Raw genomic sequence first — 19,189 nt, forward strand, 5'->3', positions numbered from 1 at the left:
TCATTCCTCATTACATTTCTACTTTCATTGATCCCTATAAAAGTTGTTATTTTATTGAAGCATTTAATATCCAAGTAATTTGGGGAATTCGGACTCACACTTACAGGCAGTTACATGCAGTAACAGTTACTGTTACTGCCTGTAACAGTAACTGTATGGTTACTGCAACAGTGACTGTTACATGCAGCACTGTTACGTTCAATATATTGTTACTGTAATAGTACTGCAACTTTTACAAACATTACTGTTATAGCCAATACTGTTACAGTAACTCTTGCAGGCAGTAACAGTAACTGTAATATAAAAGATATTGTAGAATAGGTTGGTGTACCAGTAACTGATAAAGCTATTGTTTAGTGAAACACGTTTTGAATAAAATTTATAGTTAAAATTCTATAATTATCATCATGAATAGTGTTATAAATTTTCATCAAGAAACGGGTCAAAGTATTCATAATATGAATACAATGGTTCCTGAGGTACACTTGAAGACATTGTTGTTCTACGATATGTCTATTAGTGAAACTAGATAACATATCTATTTTCTGGAGAATTAATTTTTAATGATGTAGGAGTACCTTTGTAAATCTATAACCAAAACAAGCAATTGAATCTCCTTGTCTGAGAATTGGGGTTATTCTAAAAGTATAAAATGAGATGGAAACCTCTGACTTGTAAATGAATAAAAAATTAAATGAATATGTGAATGAGCTCAATCATCACATTTTACACATCCATATTTGAACTCAATAATAAAAGTAAAATGGAAAAACAATCAAATTGAACTCACCAGCTAATAATAAACTCATGCTGCCGAGTCTCTGCACAGGTCGCATCATGAGTTCCTTGAGGCTTTGCCTTCCACACTCTGGCCTCGTCTGGCAAGCTTTGAGGAAAGCGTGAAACCTAGGTTTGTTCTGGTCACATTGGCACAGCACCTCTTTCATTTCCTCGAAATAATTTATGAATGGCGGGTACGCTTTGAGAAGCTCCGAAGAGTATTTTACGATTATATTCCCTATGCTACGCTCTTCGTTCCAGTGCGCCAGAGTCCATCGAAACTCGTCCAACATTTTGACGTGGGTCTCGTATATGGGAGGTAGCTTGCCGAAAATGAGATTCAATTCGGTATTGTTCAGTAAGGCTTCTTCGTCTGGCATATCTTCCAGGTGTTTTTTGAACATCTATAAATCAGTCAATAATTTTATACAATGGAGTATTAATATTGAATAGGCATGTATTGGCAATGTAATAAATGAATCAGTTTGAACTAATTTCAAATTTGTTTTTTTTAAGAGAATATTGATAAAATGGTTTTTGCTACCAATTTATTTTTTAATTTTTACTTATCAGCTAGAAATATTCCTCAGTTTGTTTTCATTCATTCAATTATAACTAAATGAAAGTCGTATGGTGGTCAGCCATTATGGTAAAAGTATAGTCTGGTAACTTTGAGAGACCCCCATAATGAATTTTAAATAACTTCATTTTATTTTTTGTACTCTTTTACAGCAAACCCTTCCATTCAATACCCTGTATCATGAAAAAACATCAATCAAACATTTATTGAATCAGTTCTCCTTCACAATCACATTAAACAAGAAAAAAAACATAACATCATCATAAAATACTGGCTGATTCAACAGGTCAAACAATCATGAAAAAGATAAAAAAGTCAATATAAAACATAAAACATACATAAAAAACAAAAAGTTAATAAGCTACAATCCAAATTAAGAATCAAGGAGAAACTCATCCACAGAGTAGTATGCTTTTCGCAATAGAAAAATCTTGAGTCGCCTTTTAAAGATATTGATATTTGAGGATTTAATGTCCTCACTGAGCTTATTACATAACCTAGTGTTTCCCAAACTTTTCGAATTCACGGCTCCCTTATGTTTTTTGAAGGTTATCGCGGCGCCCCGAACGTAAAGATTACACTAGATATTTAATTAATAAATGTAGGTAGGTGGCTGTCTGAACGGATTGCATTTTGCAATTACCGATATTATCATATTATCAGAGGATTTTTATCAATAGGTACCGACGTATTACTTTTACTCAGTTATCTATGTTGTAAAACGTTGTACCTTGAGACTCACCCGTGGCCCACGACGCCCCAGTAAAGGTTCCACGGCGCCCCAGGGCGCCGCGGCGCACACTTTGAGAAACACTGGAATGCACGTGGGGTGATTCTTTGATAATGTCAACCTACTATAAGGTTGATGTAGTTGAGAGTTATTTCAGGTGAAATGTTCAAGGATTTGCTCATTTCTAGGAATAATTGAAATATTGTTCTTTATATATATATATCAGTGTTTGGTAGATATACAAAATAGGCATTGTTAATAAACTATAAAGAATGAATAATGGCCTGCAGTGTTCACTTGAAGATGCACCAGCCAGAATTATGATTACCTTTTTCTGAATAACAAAAAATTCATTAGCTTTATCTGATAAGCCCCACTGTTCAAGACCATAGGAAATTACTGACTGAATTAAACTGTGGTATAGAAGCTTGAGAACATCAAGAGAGACTGTTTGTTTTAACCAAAGAAGTAAATATATATGTTTACTGAGCTTCAGTTTGACACTATCAACATGGAACTTCCAGGAAAGTTTATTATCAATATCAACACCTAAGAATTTAGTGCAATCAACTTGATGTATAATTTCATTATTTAATCTAACCAAATAGCTTTTATCAATTGTTGTATTTTTAGTAACAAAGTTGAGCATTTGAGATTTAGCATTAGCTTTGACAATTACTTCGGACATAGTTCCCGCAGATACTAAGATGTTAGTATCGTCCGCAAAAAAACAGTAATGGAAGCTTTTGGACAAAATTTCAGAAGATCATTTATAAAAACAAAAAATAGAATGGGTCCGAAAACAGAGCCTTGATGTACCCCTCCTGATATACATTTTCTTTCAGAATTCATTCCATTCACACAGACCAGCTGACTATGATGAGTCAGGTAAGATCCAATCCAATTCAATGCAGAGCCACGTATACCATAAAACTGCAATTTGTGTAACAGTATGTTATGGTCAACAAGGTCATAGGCTTTGCTCAAATCAAAAAATAATCATAAAGTCTGCTGTTTGTTTTCCAAGATTTCCAGCGAATGTTTAATGAGTTGACCAATTGCACCATCTGTAGATTAATTTCTTCTATAATCATTCTGACTAGAAGAAAATAATCTGAATGATTCAAAGTAATCATATAATCTTTGATAGAAACAGTATTCAATAATCTTAGAAAACTGACTAAGTAGCGATATAGGCCTGTAAGATGCACAGTCAGATCGAGAGCCCTTATTTTTGTATATTGGCAAAACCTTTGACATTTTCAGTATATCAGGAAACCTCCCCTCAATGAAAGTGGAGTTGAACTATATGAGTCAAAGGCTCAGAAATCACATTGGCAACCTTTTTAATACCATGACCAGGAATTTCATCAATACCAGACGATTTTTACTTACAAAATTTTTTGATAACTTGTTCAAAGGTTGCATATAGCAAAATTATCAGAAAGAATGTCTCCACCTTCAGCACTTTGTAGACGAGGTATGGCATTGCCAGTATAACCATTCAGAGCTTCCTTGATGATTTTCCAGGATTCTTTCACTTTATTGTCAGTAGAAGAGATTCTATTATCATTGCAAGTTCTTTTAGCACGTTTCAATTTAACCTAATAAAAAATTATTCTGCATCATGTGTGGTCCGCCACATTGGATTTAGAGTGACGTGTTATTATTTTTTGTATTCTTTTCAGGAAACCTTTCCGTTTGAGCCCATGTCATGGGGGTGCATAAAAAACGTGTCCGCCATTTTGGGCGGTCCGCCATGTTTGATGTAAAATGACGTCACTTAGCTAACCGTGCATTGTCATTCAAACTGAATGTGTATGCAAACTTTCAGCTCAATTCAGTTGCGAAACTTGACCCAAAATGACCTGAATACATTCAAAGCAAGTGGAATAAAAGCTGATGATGAAATCACTTACGGTCATGATAGTATGCAATATATCCACATAGTTACTCTCTGTCTGCAACAACTCCAGAAAAACCTGATGCCGCTGAGTCAACCCCTTTCTGGGAGTTTCAGCCAAAGGTTCTGTTACTTCCAGTATCTCCTTGTTAGGACTCGTGGTGCAGTCGAGAAATGATCCGGAAACAGACAACAAACCGGCATCGCTAATCGACGACCTCCTTTTATGCAGGGCGGGGGACTGGGGTTGAACGAGGGATGAGAGAGTTTCGTGGAGACGTTTTCTCTTTCTTCTGCTACCGCTGCTAGGGGTGGGAACGAGAGAATCCCTTCTACCGACGGGGGAAAGGCCTTGTTCACCTCGCTGGAAAGTACAAAATGAAATATACCAAAAATATAAGAAATTATTGAATACACTTACATCGTCGTAGAGGAACTCCTTCTCGAGAAGACTGATTTCTTTCTGGACCGACGTCCAGAACCATTCTGCTTTAACAACCCATGCTCTAGGAGGTCCGTCTGGTCTCTCCACGCCTGACGCATCGTCCACCACCTAAATTATGGAGAAATTTAGAATGTAAAAAAAAGCATAGTTTTAAACCTTTCGAATAAAATGTTTCTAGGTGTAGTCAGGTTCTCCTAATCAATAGTATATATTTTCGAAAAGCATTTAATGATATATAAAACAAACAGCATTGAGACAGTGAATCACATTTCTATAGAGAAATTTTCCTTAGATGCTTCTCGAAAAAACATCCAACAGAATTGCACAACACGCAACAAATTTATGTGATATGTATGCAATTCTGAAATGAGGTAGTAAAAATTTCCTTTCAAGGGATTGAACAACCCAATCGGTTTTCAAGGGTTCAATTTTTAAAAAACGTTCATTATTATTATTCTTTAGAAATTATGTATAATCAACTCTTCTGTGCATAAAACCTTTTGGCTAATCATTTATCAAATTCCAATTTTGGTGATTTATCAATAGTAAACATATGGTTTTACTTAAAACTAATTTTACTAGTGACTACTGATTTCTGCTTTGGATTTTTTCATAAAAAAACTTATGTCAATGATACCCTGAAGTTGGGAAGTCATCTACGAACATTTGGGTTAATCCAAGAGTTATTTCTATTGTATGTGTTAATTTTTTTTTCTATTTTATTCCTATCAAAATATTATTTTCACATACAAAATACAATAACAATTTTTAAAAATTTGCATGCCAATACTGTTAAAGTACAGTTCCAAGATTAGAAGAAAAGAAGAAACAGCAGATTTAGATGTAAATGTATAAATAAAAAAAAATTGTAACATGCATAAATGTCCAACGAAAAAAAATTAACCAGTATGAATAAAGATAGTTTTCTTAAAAATACAGGTATTTGATGAAATAATTTGAAAGTACAGGAATATATGATTTTTCATATAGCCAGAGCCATCTAAATGTTTTTAATATCCAATCAGGATAACTTCACATTTGACTGTTTGCTCATATTAATTATTTTATTCATGTTTTCTTTTTCAATATTTCATTATTCCTTTGAATTTATATTTTGATTTTGAATACCTTTTCATAAACTTAATATTGGCTGCTCATATTAATTACTTTTCTTATTCAATATTTGATTTCAATAAAGACAATGCAATACAATACAAAAAAAGGGTGAAAATTTGTAAGTGGTGGTCTTCAAACTTCCAAAAGTTTGTTTAAAAGAAAAAATTTCTAATTTTCCTAACAACGTTGAATTAAGGTAGTTTTTCATTAAATTTTTTAGTAGTTATGAGATTAATTTTTGTTAATTCTGATATTAAAATATTTCTTTCAAATATGACTATCAACAGCAACCACCTCGTTCGAATAAGTAGTAGTCATAAAGACACATTTTAAAATATATTCCACACAGAATTTTTTCTCTTCTCTAAAACAAAAATTATTGAAACGCCTCCTTTTACTAAAAATTGTTGGAATGTTAGTGGCACAGTTCTTTGAAAAACTGTAAATTTTTGGTAACTTTAAATTTCTGACAAAATATTCATAGTCATGAATTGTTTCAAGTGTAGTCTATTGTGCTCTGAATGGTCATAAATTCCATTTCTAGAACTCATCCCCAACATTTCTCAAAACTTCACCAGATATTAACCAGCAAGTAGCTCTTCCCAACTGTCTAGGGTGTTAAAAACGGTGATCTTGGAGATCATTCAACTGCTCTTCTTCTATCAATCTATCTAAGAATCTCTGGTTTTACCACTGCCAAACCGGAAAAAATATATGAAAGTGAAACACCATCTTATTAGAAATGGAAGATATCTTCTTGAAAAACTAAATTACCTCACGTATCAATTCAAGTTCTGATTTCGAGAGTTATTACACTATCAAAAATTCTTTTGAACAAATTAAGTAACATTTATTTAGGTTTTCTTCAACAAATAAAGAACCAATAATGATTTTTCAGAAAATTACAATCCCAAATAGTAACTCTTGTGTTCATTTGTATCTTCTCAATAAATATGGTTGATTTTCGTCAGTCCAATAGGGATTATTTTGTTTTTTACATCTTCATTCAGACAAAATAAACGTTCATCGCTAAAATAGATATTTGACAAAATATTAGGGATGCATAAACTAGTTAATAAATGGTTTCACGAAATTATCCTCAGACAGCTCTTGATATCTACAGTTTTACTAGTTTTGCAAAATTTTTCCACCAAACCAAGAACATACCTACAACCTACATCTTGATTTGAATTTATTTCATTAAAAAGAAATGTCACACTGACCTATTCATAGTAGTAAAATAAAATGTTCTGACTAAAATTACAGCTGTAACAATGTAAAAATATAGTATTTAATAAAAATAAATGAGTTATTATAAAAAAAATCGAGACTCGATACAATAATTTTAAATTATATAAGTGATAATTTGAAAACCACTGCAACTGAAAAGAGAAAGAGTGACATCTACTTTTCGTATCTCCCTCTCATAACCAATCATAATCCTTAAGATTAACATAAACACGCCAACTCATCACCATAAGTTCCAGCCATTCTTTTGAGAACGATGAATTATCATGAAAGCCACCTGCCACACTATTGGTTAGTGAGTTATTTGAAATAGTGAAAATTAGTTTTCTAAAAGAGTGTGTTATCAACAAGTATGAATTATGAATTTCTGATCATTTGAATATTTAGTTAGCTGAATTAATTTCCTAAAAGAGTGCAATTTTGACGTTTATTGGTTGTGAGTTAGCCTGTCTCTTGTGATAAGATAACTGGGTTGTGGTGAAGCGCATTAATTCATGAAAGTAAGATATTAATAGTGAAAAGTTTCTAAAATCGTCTCCCTGTATAGAAAACCACCTCTTTTGTTGGGTCTATTAAACTACACAAATTCATATTTCAAAAATGTTGCTTCAAATAATACATATATATTGTTTTACATCAAGTGCAACTTTTTTGTGACTTCAGAATTGTGTTTAATTCATAAAATTTTCAAAGTCGTTAGTTTCTATATGGCTCACAATGAATTATTCAACTACTTCTACCATAACGAATACTTCAAAAATACACTGGAAAAGGAAATTTTTACTACCAAACAACAAAGAGGACAGAGAATGAAATGAAGTTAGTACCGCAACAGCAGACACAGCAGAAATTCTCCTCTTCGCCCTGCCATATTCGCTGCTAAGCTCACAAGTGTTAGTGGTAATGGGATTCAGGGATATATCAGGAAAACAGCTGGCGTTCAATTTCTCTCTACCGTCAATATCACTCGGTTCACCGAACGATAACTTCGTAGCGTTCAGATCCGGATTTTTTCTAGATTTTCTACCGAACTTAGAGGAACTGAACGTTCGAGAAAATAAATTTTTCTTCGCGCATTTCGCTACACCTCTAGGAGTTGCATCGTTTTCGTTATATGAACTCAAATTCTGAATGGTATCTACGTTAAAGATTCCCGAGCTAGATATAACGCTCTCGTTCAAACTCTGATTGAAACTCGATGCGTCAATGGTACGCCTACGGTTAGAAAAATAGTTAATGGGCGTCTTGAAAAACTCTGAAACTTTTTTTTTGCGCTCACTATAGCTCTTATCCCGTTTCCTTTTAGCCAATATGCTTGGCTGTTCGGGAGAAGCAAACTTCCTCTTACGCTTATGAGGAGTTTGGTTAGAGTTTAATGACTGCTCGAAACAAGTGCTGTTCCTATTACTGAAGTTGACACCGATGTCATCACGAGAATGCTCGTGCAGAGTTTCCAAGCACGCAATGCTTTGACTCGCTTTGAAACAATAGCTCAGATTGAGGTTATGATTGACACCATTTTGGTGGAGAGGAGTTCGGGGAGTTTTGTTTGGAGGGGTTTCTTGCGGGAATATTTCAGATGAGGTTGTCTTGGCGGTAGGGGAGAGTGGTGCGCTAGCAGCTTCTAGTGTGTAGACTTCTGCATTTTCCATTACCTAAAACCCATGACCGTGCAAGTTTACTGTACTGTAATAGTGATCAGTTTGTCTGTGCATCAAATTCACATGGTAATGTTCAAATTAAATTTAGTTTACAATACTGCGATTTCCCTTCTTTCAGTCTGTCGAATCGATTAAGTTATTTTCAATCTGTTTGTTAGTTTTTGTTTTGACTACACACTCTATAAGTATTATCTGTTGACACTATCCACAATATCACAAAATTATTTTGTTTACACACCAGAACTATGAAAACACAGTTTCAGATGAACGTTTTGACAATTAAAAATAGATAATTATAACGTTTATCACAGTGTATGGAAAAGGTAATTTCATTAAATGCATTCTTCAGTATCTTGTAAATAGTCTACCTAAAAGATATTCAGAATCTTTACAAGATCCACATAAAATCCTACATAAAATTTAATTTTTTCAATATGATGATCAGTTTTGAATGTCCCATTTGGATTCGAGGGAATAATTCTAAATAAATGGCTTTATGGCATATTTTACACACTATATGCATACTAAATCATTCTATGAAATTATATAAGTTTTCTTATCAAATTGTTGACTCCAGATCAGTTTTAAAAACAACAAGTCGGATAGTACCACAACATTCAATCCTATTAGTTTTATATTTGAAGAGAATCTATCAAAAGATTCAATTCATACACTTTAAATTAAAAGGTGATATAAAATACATGTAATTCTTAAATAAAACAACACTATATTCTCCTAAATGGAATTATATATTTAGTACTTTCCAAACTATCTCCAAAAATGAAAATTTCTCAGTACTACAGATCTTATGCTATTGAATGAAAAATTTAATTTTAATTTACATAACAAACTCACCCTGAAAACTATAAAAAAAAATTAGGAACTTATGAAAACTAATAATAGAAATTGTTTTCTTTGTCATATTTTCAACATATCTTTCAATTTTTCATTTATTTTTACTGTTTGTATATTGGTGACATTTTACTTGATCAACTCATTTATATATTCATTTCCATAAGGTCACAATAATTTGTTTTCTTTAGAAATTATTTTTATTTTTTTTGTTTTTTAAATATTATTTCCCTTTTTATTAAAGTCATCTGAATATTTTGGTTCTATTATTTTTAGTTTTTCAATATTTTGTCTCCCATTCATTTCTTATAGATTTCAAATCACATAAAACTCAAGACACTGGATGTACAAAACTCTAATATTCAATATCGAAACTTTTTTTACTAGATTTACTACTCAACAGTAGTTAATAAAGTTTCAAGGGTATAATTGTTATTAAATGATTTACTGTTTGTGAATGTTTGTTAAATCACTTTCCTATTCATAGAAGAAACAGGTCAGTCGCCTAGCCTCACTTTTCTATTGTAACATCACAAATACTATCTATTGAAAGTTACAATGATTTCTGGCAGGTAACATCAGAATTTTTGCTGATGTAACTGGGTTACAACAGCATTTTTGCTGATGTAACTGGGTTACAACAGAATTTTTGCTGATGTAACTGGGTTACAACAGCATTTTTGCTGATGTAACTGGGTTACAACAGCATTTTTGCTTATGTGACTGGGTTACACTCAAAAATGATTGACAAGATTTCTATAGTAGTTCCATACTTCTTACCAAAATAGTATTTTATTGAAATGAAATAAAATCTTTTAAAATCAATATAACTGATGACGAATGAAAACTCGATAAAAGTTATGTTACCATGTTAATGTTAAACTTTCAATCAAGAGTGACACTGACAGACAGACTGATCAATATCTGAAAGCATATTAAACCAACAAATAACAAGAAAGAAAAATCAATCAAAATACTCACCTAAGTATAAAAGTAAAACACATACACAAAATGAATAAAAGAAGAAATAGTAACTTTCATGGGTGCAACAAACGTATTTTAATGGGGAGTACTGTTGATATATCAATTAATGTGTTATCTGAGTGAGATAGGAACTGAATATTTATTTTGCATTGGCCATAAATTCCTGAAGTTGGAAACCACGGGAATTATGTGGTATTAAAATTTTGAGTAACTGGAAAATCTCATATTGTTATTTATCAAGCACTTAAAATATAAAACTGGAATTATATATCAATCATACTTGGATATATTTAATGATACAGTTTCAATTCAGCATTATGGTTTCAAAATATAAACCTTTCATCAATTCAAGAAAAGAATACCAAAGATGAAAGATTTGAATGTCCCAAATTATTTTCGCGGAAAATATTTTTCAAATAAATAAAATATAACTTGCCTTTACATTTGAAAACAAAAAAAATATATGAATTTTGAATGAAAACATACTCTCTGTAGACTTTGAATAGACATCTTTATCAACTTCAAAAGCAATTTTCAAGTTCCCTCGTGGAATTGCTAAAGGCGACAGAGGTAGTTCTTCAAATGGGGTATGTTTTCATTTAGATATAATGTTTTTTGTTTTGCAAGTTGTATAAATAGCTATTCGAAGGCATTAACATGTCATATGTTATTTATTTGAAAGATTTTTAATTTTAGAAAAGGGAAAACAAATATTGTCCAGAATATTATGTCAAAAATACAAAAAAACTCGTCCTAATTTGATGATATTTTATAATAGTCACAAAATTCCAAGAGAAAAAACTTTTTGAAATTTTCTTCAAAATTCGTTGAGATTATGCAATTTTCAATTTTTCAGCAAATTATCAATTTTGGCACGTACCAAATGACATTTGGTATCAAGTTTCTCTATTATTTTTGCTCTAATGAAGGTCTGTTAGTGATAAAACCTGCCGATACTTAATGAAAATCCATAAAGTATTAATCGTATTGTGGAATTTTCAGGTAACAGTTCACAAAAAATTCAATAAGTGAGTTTAAAATAATTTCTTCAGGTGTTCAACACTGGGTAGTGAACAAGTGTTGCGGTTTTGTGAACAGTTTAGTGAAAATTTCACAATATGAAATATGATAGTCTGTTAATAAGAAACTTCTCTGCGTTGTATATTTTCATGGTGACGATATATGAAAATATCACTTATAGCCAGCACAGTCCCAAACTCCCCCATTTTGAGAAAATCTCCCAATTTTGAGACATATTAAGATGATCAAATAATTTGAGATCACAACAAAATTCAACATTACTGTCAAATCCCAATTTGCCATTTCTAAGAATCCAATTATGGTATGAAGATTCATTTACAGGATTCACTTACTTATATATTAATCGAATAAATAAATGAAGCAATACATGAAAATTAATATTTGTTAATGAAAATAAATATAATTCAACTCCTATCAATTCTCACCCTTTTATTACTTCATACATACTGAACAATAATTTGAACTAATGTATGAAAACTCTTGAAGTGAACACTTATTTTCAACTTTAGAGATATTCTTTATTAATAATAGACAATTCTATAGATAATAAAAAAATAGAATATAAGATCAACACTACAAAAATATATAGAAAGTATATAGTCCTTCCACAAACACAAAACAGTTTGTTTGAATTGACTAGTTCATAAATTCTTCCTTCACGCATACCGACTTTGTAACAGTGATTTTACTCTATGCAACTATTTTGTCTCTGGAGTTTGAGTTTTGTCAATTACATTGAAGAAATTATTTATAGAACTCCATCCCTTATTGAAATCAAAATAAAACCTATGTGTTGTATTTATATATTTATTTCAGAACGCACAAAGGACTTTATATGCTCAATACACCACCACGTAGCATTCTTATTTTTTTAATGGATGAATTTCCTATTGTTTAGAATGCTTTCAAAAAATGTTTTATGAAGATCTATTTGCAGAAACACAATAAATAAACCAATCCCGCAATGATGGCAATGAGTTAGAACAGATGAGTTACAAGCAGCCAAATTATATAACTATCAACGACTAAATACTCACCACATGGGTACAATTCGGATCATCAAGGGTCGTGACTATTCCACCATTCGACAAAAGCACCTCGACCATATGATTTTCTTCTTTTTCATCGAAACCTACAAAACATACTTTGGCACCATGGAATGGCTTCAATTTGTGTTCAGCCTGAAAAAAGATGAGTTTAACTTAAACATACTATTTTTTTTTCAAACATGAAAAATTAAATCTTTCGAGAAAATCAGAATATATTCTCCTCTTTCAGATTCACAAAGACTCACATAACATAGGCTCTGCTTGTTCTGTAACAAATGCCACTTGGCACTTGACAGTGCCAGTTGATTGAATTTTCAAATGCAAGAATGTAAAATTATCCTTTCAATACACATATTTCTAATGAACAATTCATCTTTTATTGAAAATACAGGTAATACAATCATCAATGTCACATGATACAGATCAAGCCACATTTCCATTTCTTGAATTTTGGTGATGAAGTCAACATTTATGCCTTAGGTACTGTCATCGATGACATGAGTAGATTTAACTCATTAGTGACGACGTAAGGTAATTTTATGAATGGATTGAGTGCTATATACTGTAATGTTATCCAGATTTTTGCTGAAGAGGCAATAAGGTAAATGTCTTATCCCGAAACATCAGATGTAGCCATTGAGGATGACAGTGTTCCATGTAAGTCAAATTGTGTAGCAATCCTGTGCATGATATCTGATTCAATTGCATAACAAATGTTTAGAGTAAAAACTGAACAGGAAAAAGTGTTTTTGGTTTCTGAACTGAGAATTATATTATTAGATTTATGTTTTTCTAAAGACAACTTTTTTTTAGAAGAACCACATGTATGTAATATCAGCATTGGCATTGGGCCTGCAATAAAAAAATGAAAATAACAAACCACAAATGTATCCAAAGTGGCTACAAAATCCAATTCGTGCCTCCGCTTCCAACTAGAGTGGACCCACTGAAGATTCATCACAGGTAACCGAAACGTAACTGCATACTGATATTTTTCACCCCCACAGCTGTTGGCTATCAGATGAGTAACTTTGGCTGACATGTCTTTTCTTATCGATCCACCCATGTGGTGAATTAAGGGTACCAACATTGTCTGAAACAGAAAATAATTTAAATGAATGTAACAATTTCAAATGATATTTTGAATTTGTTATTGTATTTCAGAACAGTCCTGAAGATGCTAACCACAATGTCATTTATAAAGACTTTATATCTTTTACCAAGTAGTTTACCTGGCATTTCACATTCAAAAATAGGCATTTTTCAATGAGATTCGCATCATACTACTACTTGACTTTCATTATATCAGTATTAAGTTTTACTCAGTCTTTTGGGATCTATATAATACTTAATTCATTTAGTCCAATGATGTTAACATACGAAAAAGGGACCCAAAACGGTCCAGAATATCATCATCTGCCATCAGCAGAAAGAAAAATACTGTATCCCTCACTTCATCTTCAAGGTCAATTGTGCTACAATGGGAATATTAATTGGCAGATAGTTCATTGATTTTTACTAATCTTTCAACAGTTATAGGAATGTAGGCTTGTCTTGGTTGGTTTCCGGGTTTTGCCATGGTCTTCTTTGGTTATAATCTCCAAACGTTTCAACTGCAATTGGCATGTCAGTTGACACGTCAAAAAGAGTACTTTAACCACGCCACTTAAGATGACTGCAGTTGAAACGTTTGGAGATTATAACCAAAGAAGACCACGGCAAAACCCGGAAACCAACCAAAACTTTCAAACAATTTTTGACGATGTTGATGATAATATATATTTTAAATGTACTGTTATCCACTCCATAATTTTTTTTATTCTTCATTTTTTGCATAACTTCATTTAATTATTTTATTTGTTTCTTCAAAATGAAATGTTATTTTCCTGTTGAGTTAAGGAATCACATCCTTGTTTTACAAAAGTATTTGTGTTGATTGAACACCAATTGAAATGATGAAAAAAATTATTTTAAATTAGCAGAAAAAATATCATGACTAAAATGAAACTTAAATTATACTGACGATTTCATTATCCAAAAATAAATCAGCTGCCTCGTGTAGAATTTGGCCTTAGTGATACTTGAAAACTAATTTCGAGGAAACGGCTTCATAAGTTTCATAAATTATCTCCACGAAGCATTTCTATTAAAATCAAGAATAGCAGTCCTGCAACGTAATTCTACTAATTTTGTAGATCTGCTAGAAGCTGTTATTTGTACTACATAGGATTTGTAGATATAACATTGCATTTTCATATTGTTGTAGCCGTCTATATTTATTTCTGTAGCTTTTCAGCAGAATAACCCCACTATATTTTATTTGTTAGGTTCAAAATGGAGTATTGAAAATTATAGGACACTTATGAACCGAATCCAGTGCTACATGCTACATGTTTTGCTACATGTAAGTTCATAACTTACCAGTTCGTCCTTATTTCTAAATCCCATAAAACAAACAACAACTCCTGTCATCGCTAGAGTGTAGAGGGGCCTAGTGTTATCAGGAAGTTTTTCTTTCCTGGCAGCCAGCTGTTGGAGGGCAGGAGGACCCAAAAGGGGCAGTCTCAACTTATTCAATCTATTGAATACATCTCCTTCGAAGTTTTCCAATACAAATATCGTGTGACAACTATCATCTTGAGCAAATTCTTGTCCATCTTTCGAAGTCACCACAGGTATACCAAATGTCTCAGCCACTGAACGCAGTTTCAAATCTTTGGACAAGTTACCAACTAAACACAATCTTGAGTCCAGGTTGGAAGACACTAATAAATCAAATGAAAACATTAGTAAATGATATGTGGTCATGTGAATTTTCAAATTCTTGTTCAGAGTCAACCTTGAAAATTCAACATAACCTATATTAAAGAGGCTACTGTTGAAGCAGTAAATTCTACAGAGGTTCAAAACTTACAGTCATTTTTAGAAGTGTCATCACCATTGGAATCACTACATACTGAGCCTTGGGGCCGAATGCGAGCTTTAACTTCGTCCATTTTGGCGAAGACACTTTTGGTTACAACATCAATAAAAATCTATAACAAACTACTGTATTTTCCACTAATGAATATTTGAAAAACATCAACAAATCCCACTTTCGTAAACACAACCAAACTTCACCACTTTCAACCACTTTAACCACATTTTTTAGTGTTTTTACTTTGTTTGGAACAAAAAATTCATCTCCGTAACTTTGAAGACTAATTTGGCATTCTCATTGGTTGATTTTTAACATTCGGAATGTTCGGGACAATTCGACGTTTCAACGGCTTTCTGAGACGTCAACCGTCAGGTACTAGAATATAATTTTTAACAACTCTTTTTGATTTTTTTCTAAATTTATCTCCACGTCAATAGTGATATGTTTGAAATGTAATTAATTGGAAAAAGACAAATATAGCATATGTGCGTGGGTTGAAAATTTCTATGAGAACAAAATGATACATTTAAATCCAAAATTAATCACATTTTTCGGTCTCTTCCATTTCGTTAGTAAACTAATGAATCACCCACGCTTCTGTAACGGTTAAATAAAGTAAACAATGGTAACTGATTCAATGATTCAATTACAGGTAAACCACGATGCGTTCGGTTATTCTACTTGTTAACACAATAGTGTTGTCAAAGAAACAGAGCCGTTTTGATACTCTGAGTATTACATGATATTCCCTCAAAAGTGAGAAGTAATATCAATAACATGAAATTCAGAAGTAAATTTTAGCCAAACTTCTATCAGAAGTACCTGGCTGGATAACCCAGGGAGAAATCATTGGTGATCCGTTTATATATTATTCTGTTTCATTACAGAACAGCAGATTTATTAGAGCTATCGTCTTGAATTATAAATAATCAGTAAATAATTTCGCAAATTATATATTGTATAGAAAAGAAGTACTATTCCCGTATAAGTAAAAAGTAAAGGAGTAGCATTAACAACGATAAGCATAAAACAATTCTCTATTGATTTTAACATGTTTGTTCTAGACCAGAAATCATAACCCATAATAGCTCCCAGTTAGGAGTACATTCAAAAACATTTTCTACTGATCACTGCTTTAAAAATTATAGACTATATCGAATAAGAATTCGAATTGGAACACATGTATTTTTTTCGTGTTAGTCGAGTCATAATATGAGTTTCAATTCGAAATGAGAGATACTAAGCTGTCAACTCGTATCTTAGATATATCTTTCCTTGTCTAAGATTCGTACACACCTTCATTTTGGTGTTCTTAAAATTGTCTCAAAAGTCTCATGAAATCTCATGTCTGCTTCAAAAGTTATTCATGGTCAAAGGTCACGAAAAACAGTTTTCACTGCTGCACCTGTCGGTGGAAGACTGGACAACTGGATTGGTTTATAAAGTTTTGTTGATTTTACGAAATGAGTGTATTGAAGATAATCGATATTGTCCTCAGAATTAGGAGCATTATATATATCGCTAGTAAGATGTGTAATTCATTTTTGTATAATTGCTGTACAGGACAATCTTCTTTCAGAAAAAATTGAGCCAGTTGGTCGAAATTCATGAGTTTTTCTAGATATTGGATGAAAGTTTTCCCCCTTTTTTTATACACCACGGAAGTTGTGTCACAATCACTAAAAGCATATAAAAATAATTTATGTTTTTTGGAAAGGAGATATATGTCAAAACTTTTTGAGGAATAGATTTATGATTTGACATTGCACTTTCCAACTTTAAAAAAATCTCCTTGAAGTAGTTGAGTATGTCCAATTAAAATAACGAGCAAATATATGTTTTCTCTAATGGTGACAGGAGTCCTCCCATGTTTGGATTCTTCCATAGCTATTTCTATGATAAGTACATCAGCATCATCTCTTGCTTGTTTTGTTATAGTATTTACAGTCTCTAACTTTTCAGTGACTATATCAAAAAGTGTTTTTATCAGATCGATTTGACCAAAACTTATCTTGACTAATTGGCACAAGCATTGTTTCGTCGAAACAAATTTCACAAAATTTCGAAAGAGAAGCTGTTCTTGTTAGTTGTTCCATCGCTTTTGTGTTTTTAGTGTAGTCTGAGTATTCGTCAAAAACAACAGTAGTTTTTGAACGATAATGTTTTTTTAAATACTTAACGTATTCATCTAGAACTACTGAAGAAGTATCGCCTTTACTCCGTACGAGGCGATGCAGATGAAATCCACCATCCACCACTATTTTCAAATATGATTTATGCAAATTGTTATTAATCATAATGTATTAACTGATAAATAATACAAATTATTTATTGTCAACAATATTTCATTAATTCAACAATTTTATAAACGGTATTATTGACTGAGATTTACGGTTGACATTGCATTACTGACTGAGCGCTGCGGCTTATCTGCCCTCTATCTTAAAAACGGTCAGGCCTTTGAAAAAAAAATTTTGAACGAAATTTGTCGGAAATTTTATGATATACAATTTTTTTCATTACTGTTAACATTATGGAGCTGTAGAAAACGAAATAATCGTGAAAAACTGATTTTAGCGACTTATGACCTTGAATAATTTCCATCGCAGACACGAGATTATATGAGACTTTTGAGACAACTTTAAGAACTCCAAAATGAAGGTGTATACGAGTTTACAGCTCATTATGTTTCATTCCGAAGTTGTCCTCTTTGCCTACATGACTGGTCTATGTTGGCAACTCTGTGTATTTGTCATCAGTGTCAGCTGCCATCTGTGAATAATGTTTGTATCTCAGAGTAGTAATAAGACATAGAGTTGCCATGTCTATACCAATACAATACATGTTTTGAAACGGGTATCGTACTATCCTTTTCTGTACAACTTATCGGTAAGGGGGGGTGGCGGGTAATGAGGGGTTATGGTGAGTTTGTTTACATTTGAAGTAAGTTGGACCATAAAACAATGGCGGTTGGCTCAGTTGATAATCGGAGGGATATTATATATTTATAAAATAAATCGTTTCAGGTGAAAATGTATTCTGTTTAGATAATTCTTACAGGAAATCTGATTTTGAATTAATGATTATGGAAATGAGGCCAGTTTTACTACCACCTACTAGATTTTTATTCATGTATGGCTTTATAATAGAGCGCGTGGTTTACTGGGTTGAAATTAAATTATTTCAAATGAACTAATTCATAACAATGATAAATGTTAATTTTGAAAGCACTGAACTTTGCTTCATATAACCAGATGAAGAAATTTGTGATTTATTCTCTGATTTGATGAACAAGCGGTACGGTTTATGAGGTCCGATATAAAGAATTTTCGATTAGAAATCATGAGTATTTATAATTACGATTGAGGTTTGATATTATTATGTGATTGCTTTCAAAATTGGTATCTAGGGGTTTTTGTGGACCGATATTATGTTTTTTCAATAATTTATGCTGACGAATTCTATAATTACGAAAAATCATTAATGTAAATGAAAAATATGTTTTTCATATGTGTGTCATAGGTCATATTCATCATGTGATCAACAGATTAAAAAGCTTTATGCTCAATGTTCAGTTTGTATACTATAGAGTTATTCTTGTGCAACCGATGTTGTTATTGCTCACTTAACAACTGACGTACACCACACAAAGAATATGATTTCCGTTTTGGTTTTTCTTTCTTTGCACGAGGCTCTCGCGTTGCATACAGAATATATTCAATAAGAAATCACGGTTGTCATTTTTTTAACCTCTTTTTTGTTGGGATATGTCAAATAATGAAATAATATAAACCTAATTTCAAAAACTTTATTTATGAGAATAAGATCAAAAAAAAGATCATTAAAAACATCAAAAATATCCCCTTTCATAATGTCGGTC

At 32.1% G+C, this 19,189-nt stretch overlaps 1 protein-coding gene and 1 long non-coding RNA gene across 5 annotated transcripts in view; one reads left to right on the top strand and one right to left on the bottom strand.

Annotated features, from left to right (window-relative positions):
- Nucleotides 1–15,445, bottom strand: part of pbl (epithelial cell transforming 2 pebble) — a 27,225-nt gene extending 11,780 nt beyond the window's left edge. The window contains exons 1-8 of one of the 3 annotated variants that reach the window (XM_023159542.2): nt 15,304–15,445; nt 14,811–15,154; nt 13,270–13,482; nt 12,378–12,521; nt 7,630–8,457; nt 4,415–4,546; nt 4,010–4,357; nt 791–1,184 (exon numbers count right to left, since the gene is read on the bottom strand). In XM_023159542.2, the coding sequence (XP_023015310.2) occupies nt 791–1,184; nt 4,010–4,357; nt 4,415–4,546; nt 7,630–8,457; nt 12,378–12,521; nt 13,270–13,482; nt 14,811–15,154; nt 15,304–15,385 (2,485 nt within the window). In that variant the 5' untranslated portion in view covers nt 15,386–15,445. Of the gene's footprint in view, nt 1–790; nt 1,185–4,009; nt 4,358–4,414; nt 4,547–7,629; nt 8,458–10,296; nt 10,316–12,377; nt 12,522–13,269; nt 13,483–14,810; nt 15,155–15,303 lie in introns of those variants that run through there. The other 2 variants (XM_023159543.2, XM_074184367.1) reach the window with 2 other exon arrangements.
- The window catches only part of LOC141486424 (uncharacterized), a 186,191-nt gene extending 169,030 nt beyond the window's left edge, over nt 1–17,161 (top strand). The window contains exons 4-7 of one of the 2 annotated variants that reach the window (XR_012467828.1): nt 12,278–12,780; nt 12,870–13,046; nt 13,203–16,833; nt 16,889–17,161. This is a non-coding gene — a long non-coding RNA (uncharacterized lncRNA). Of the gene's footprint in view, nt 1–12,277; nt 13,047–13,202; nt 16,834–16,888 lie in introns of both variants that reach the window. The other variant, XR_012467827.1, reaches the window with a different exon arrangement.
- The last annotated feature ends 2,028 nt before the right edge of the window (nt 17,162–19,189 follow it).

The sequence above is a fragment of the Leptinotarsa decemlineata genome, unplaced genomic scaffold (genome assembly GCF_025532065.1).
Source record: "Leptinotarsa decemlineata unplaced genomic scaffold, Ldec_3_MD MMD2_tig00026354_RagTag_RagTag, whole genome shotgun sequence".
NCBI lineage: Eukaryota > Metazoa > Arthropoda > Insecta > Coleoptera > Chrysomelidae > Leptinotarsa > Leptinotarsa decemlineata.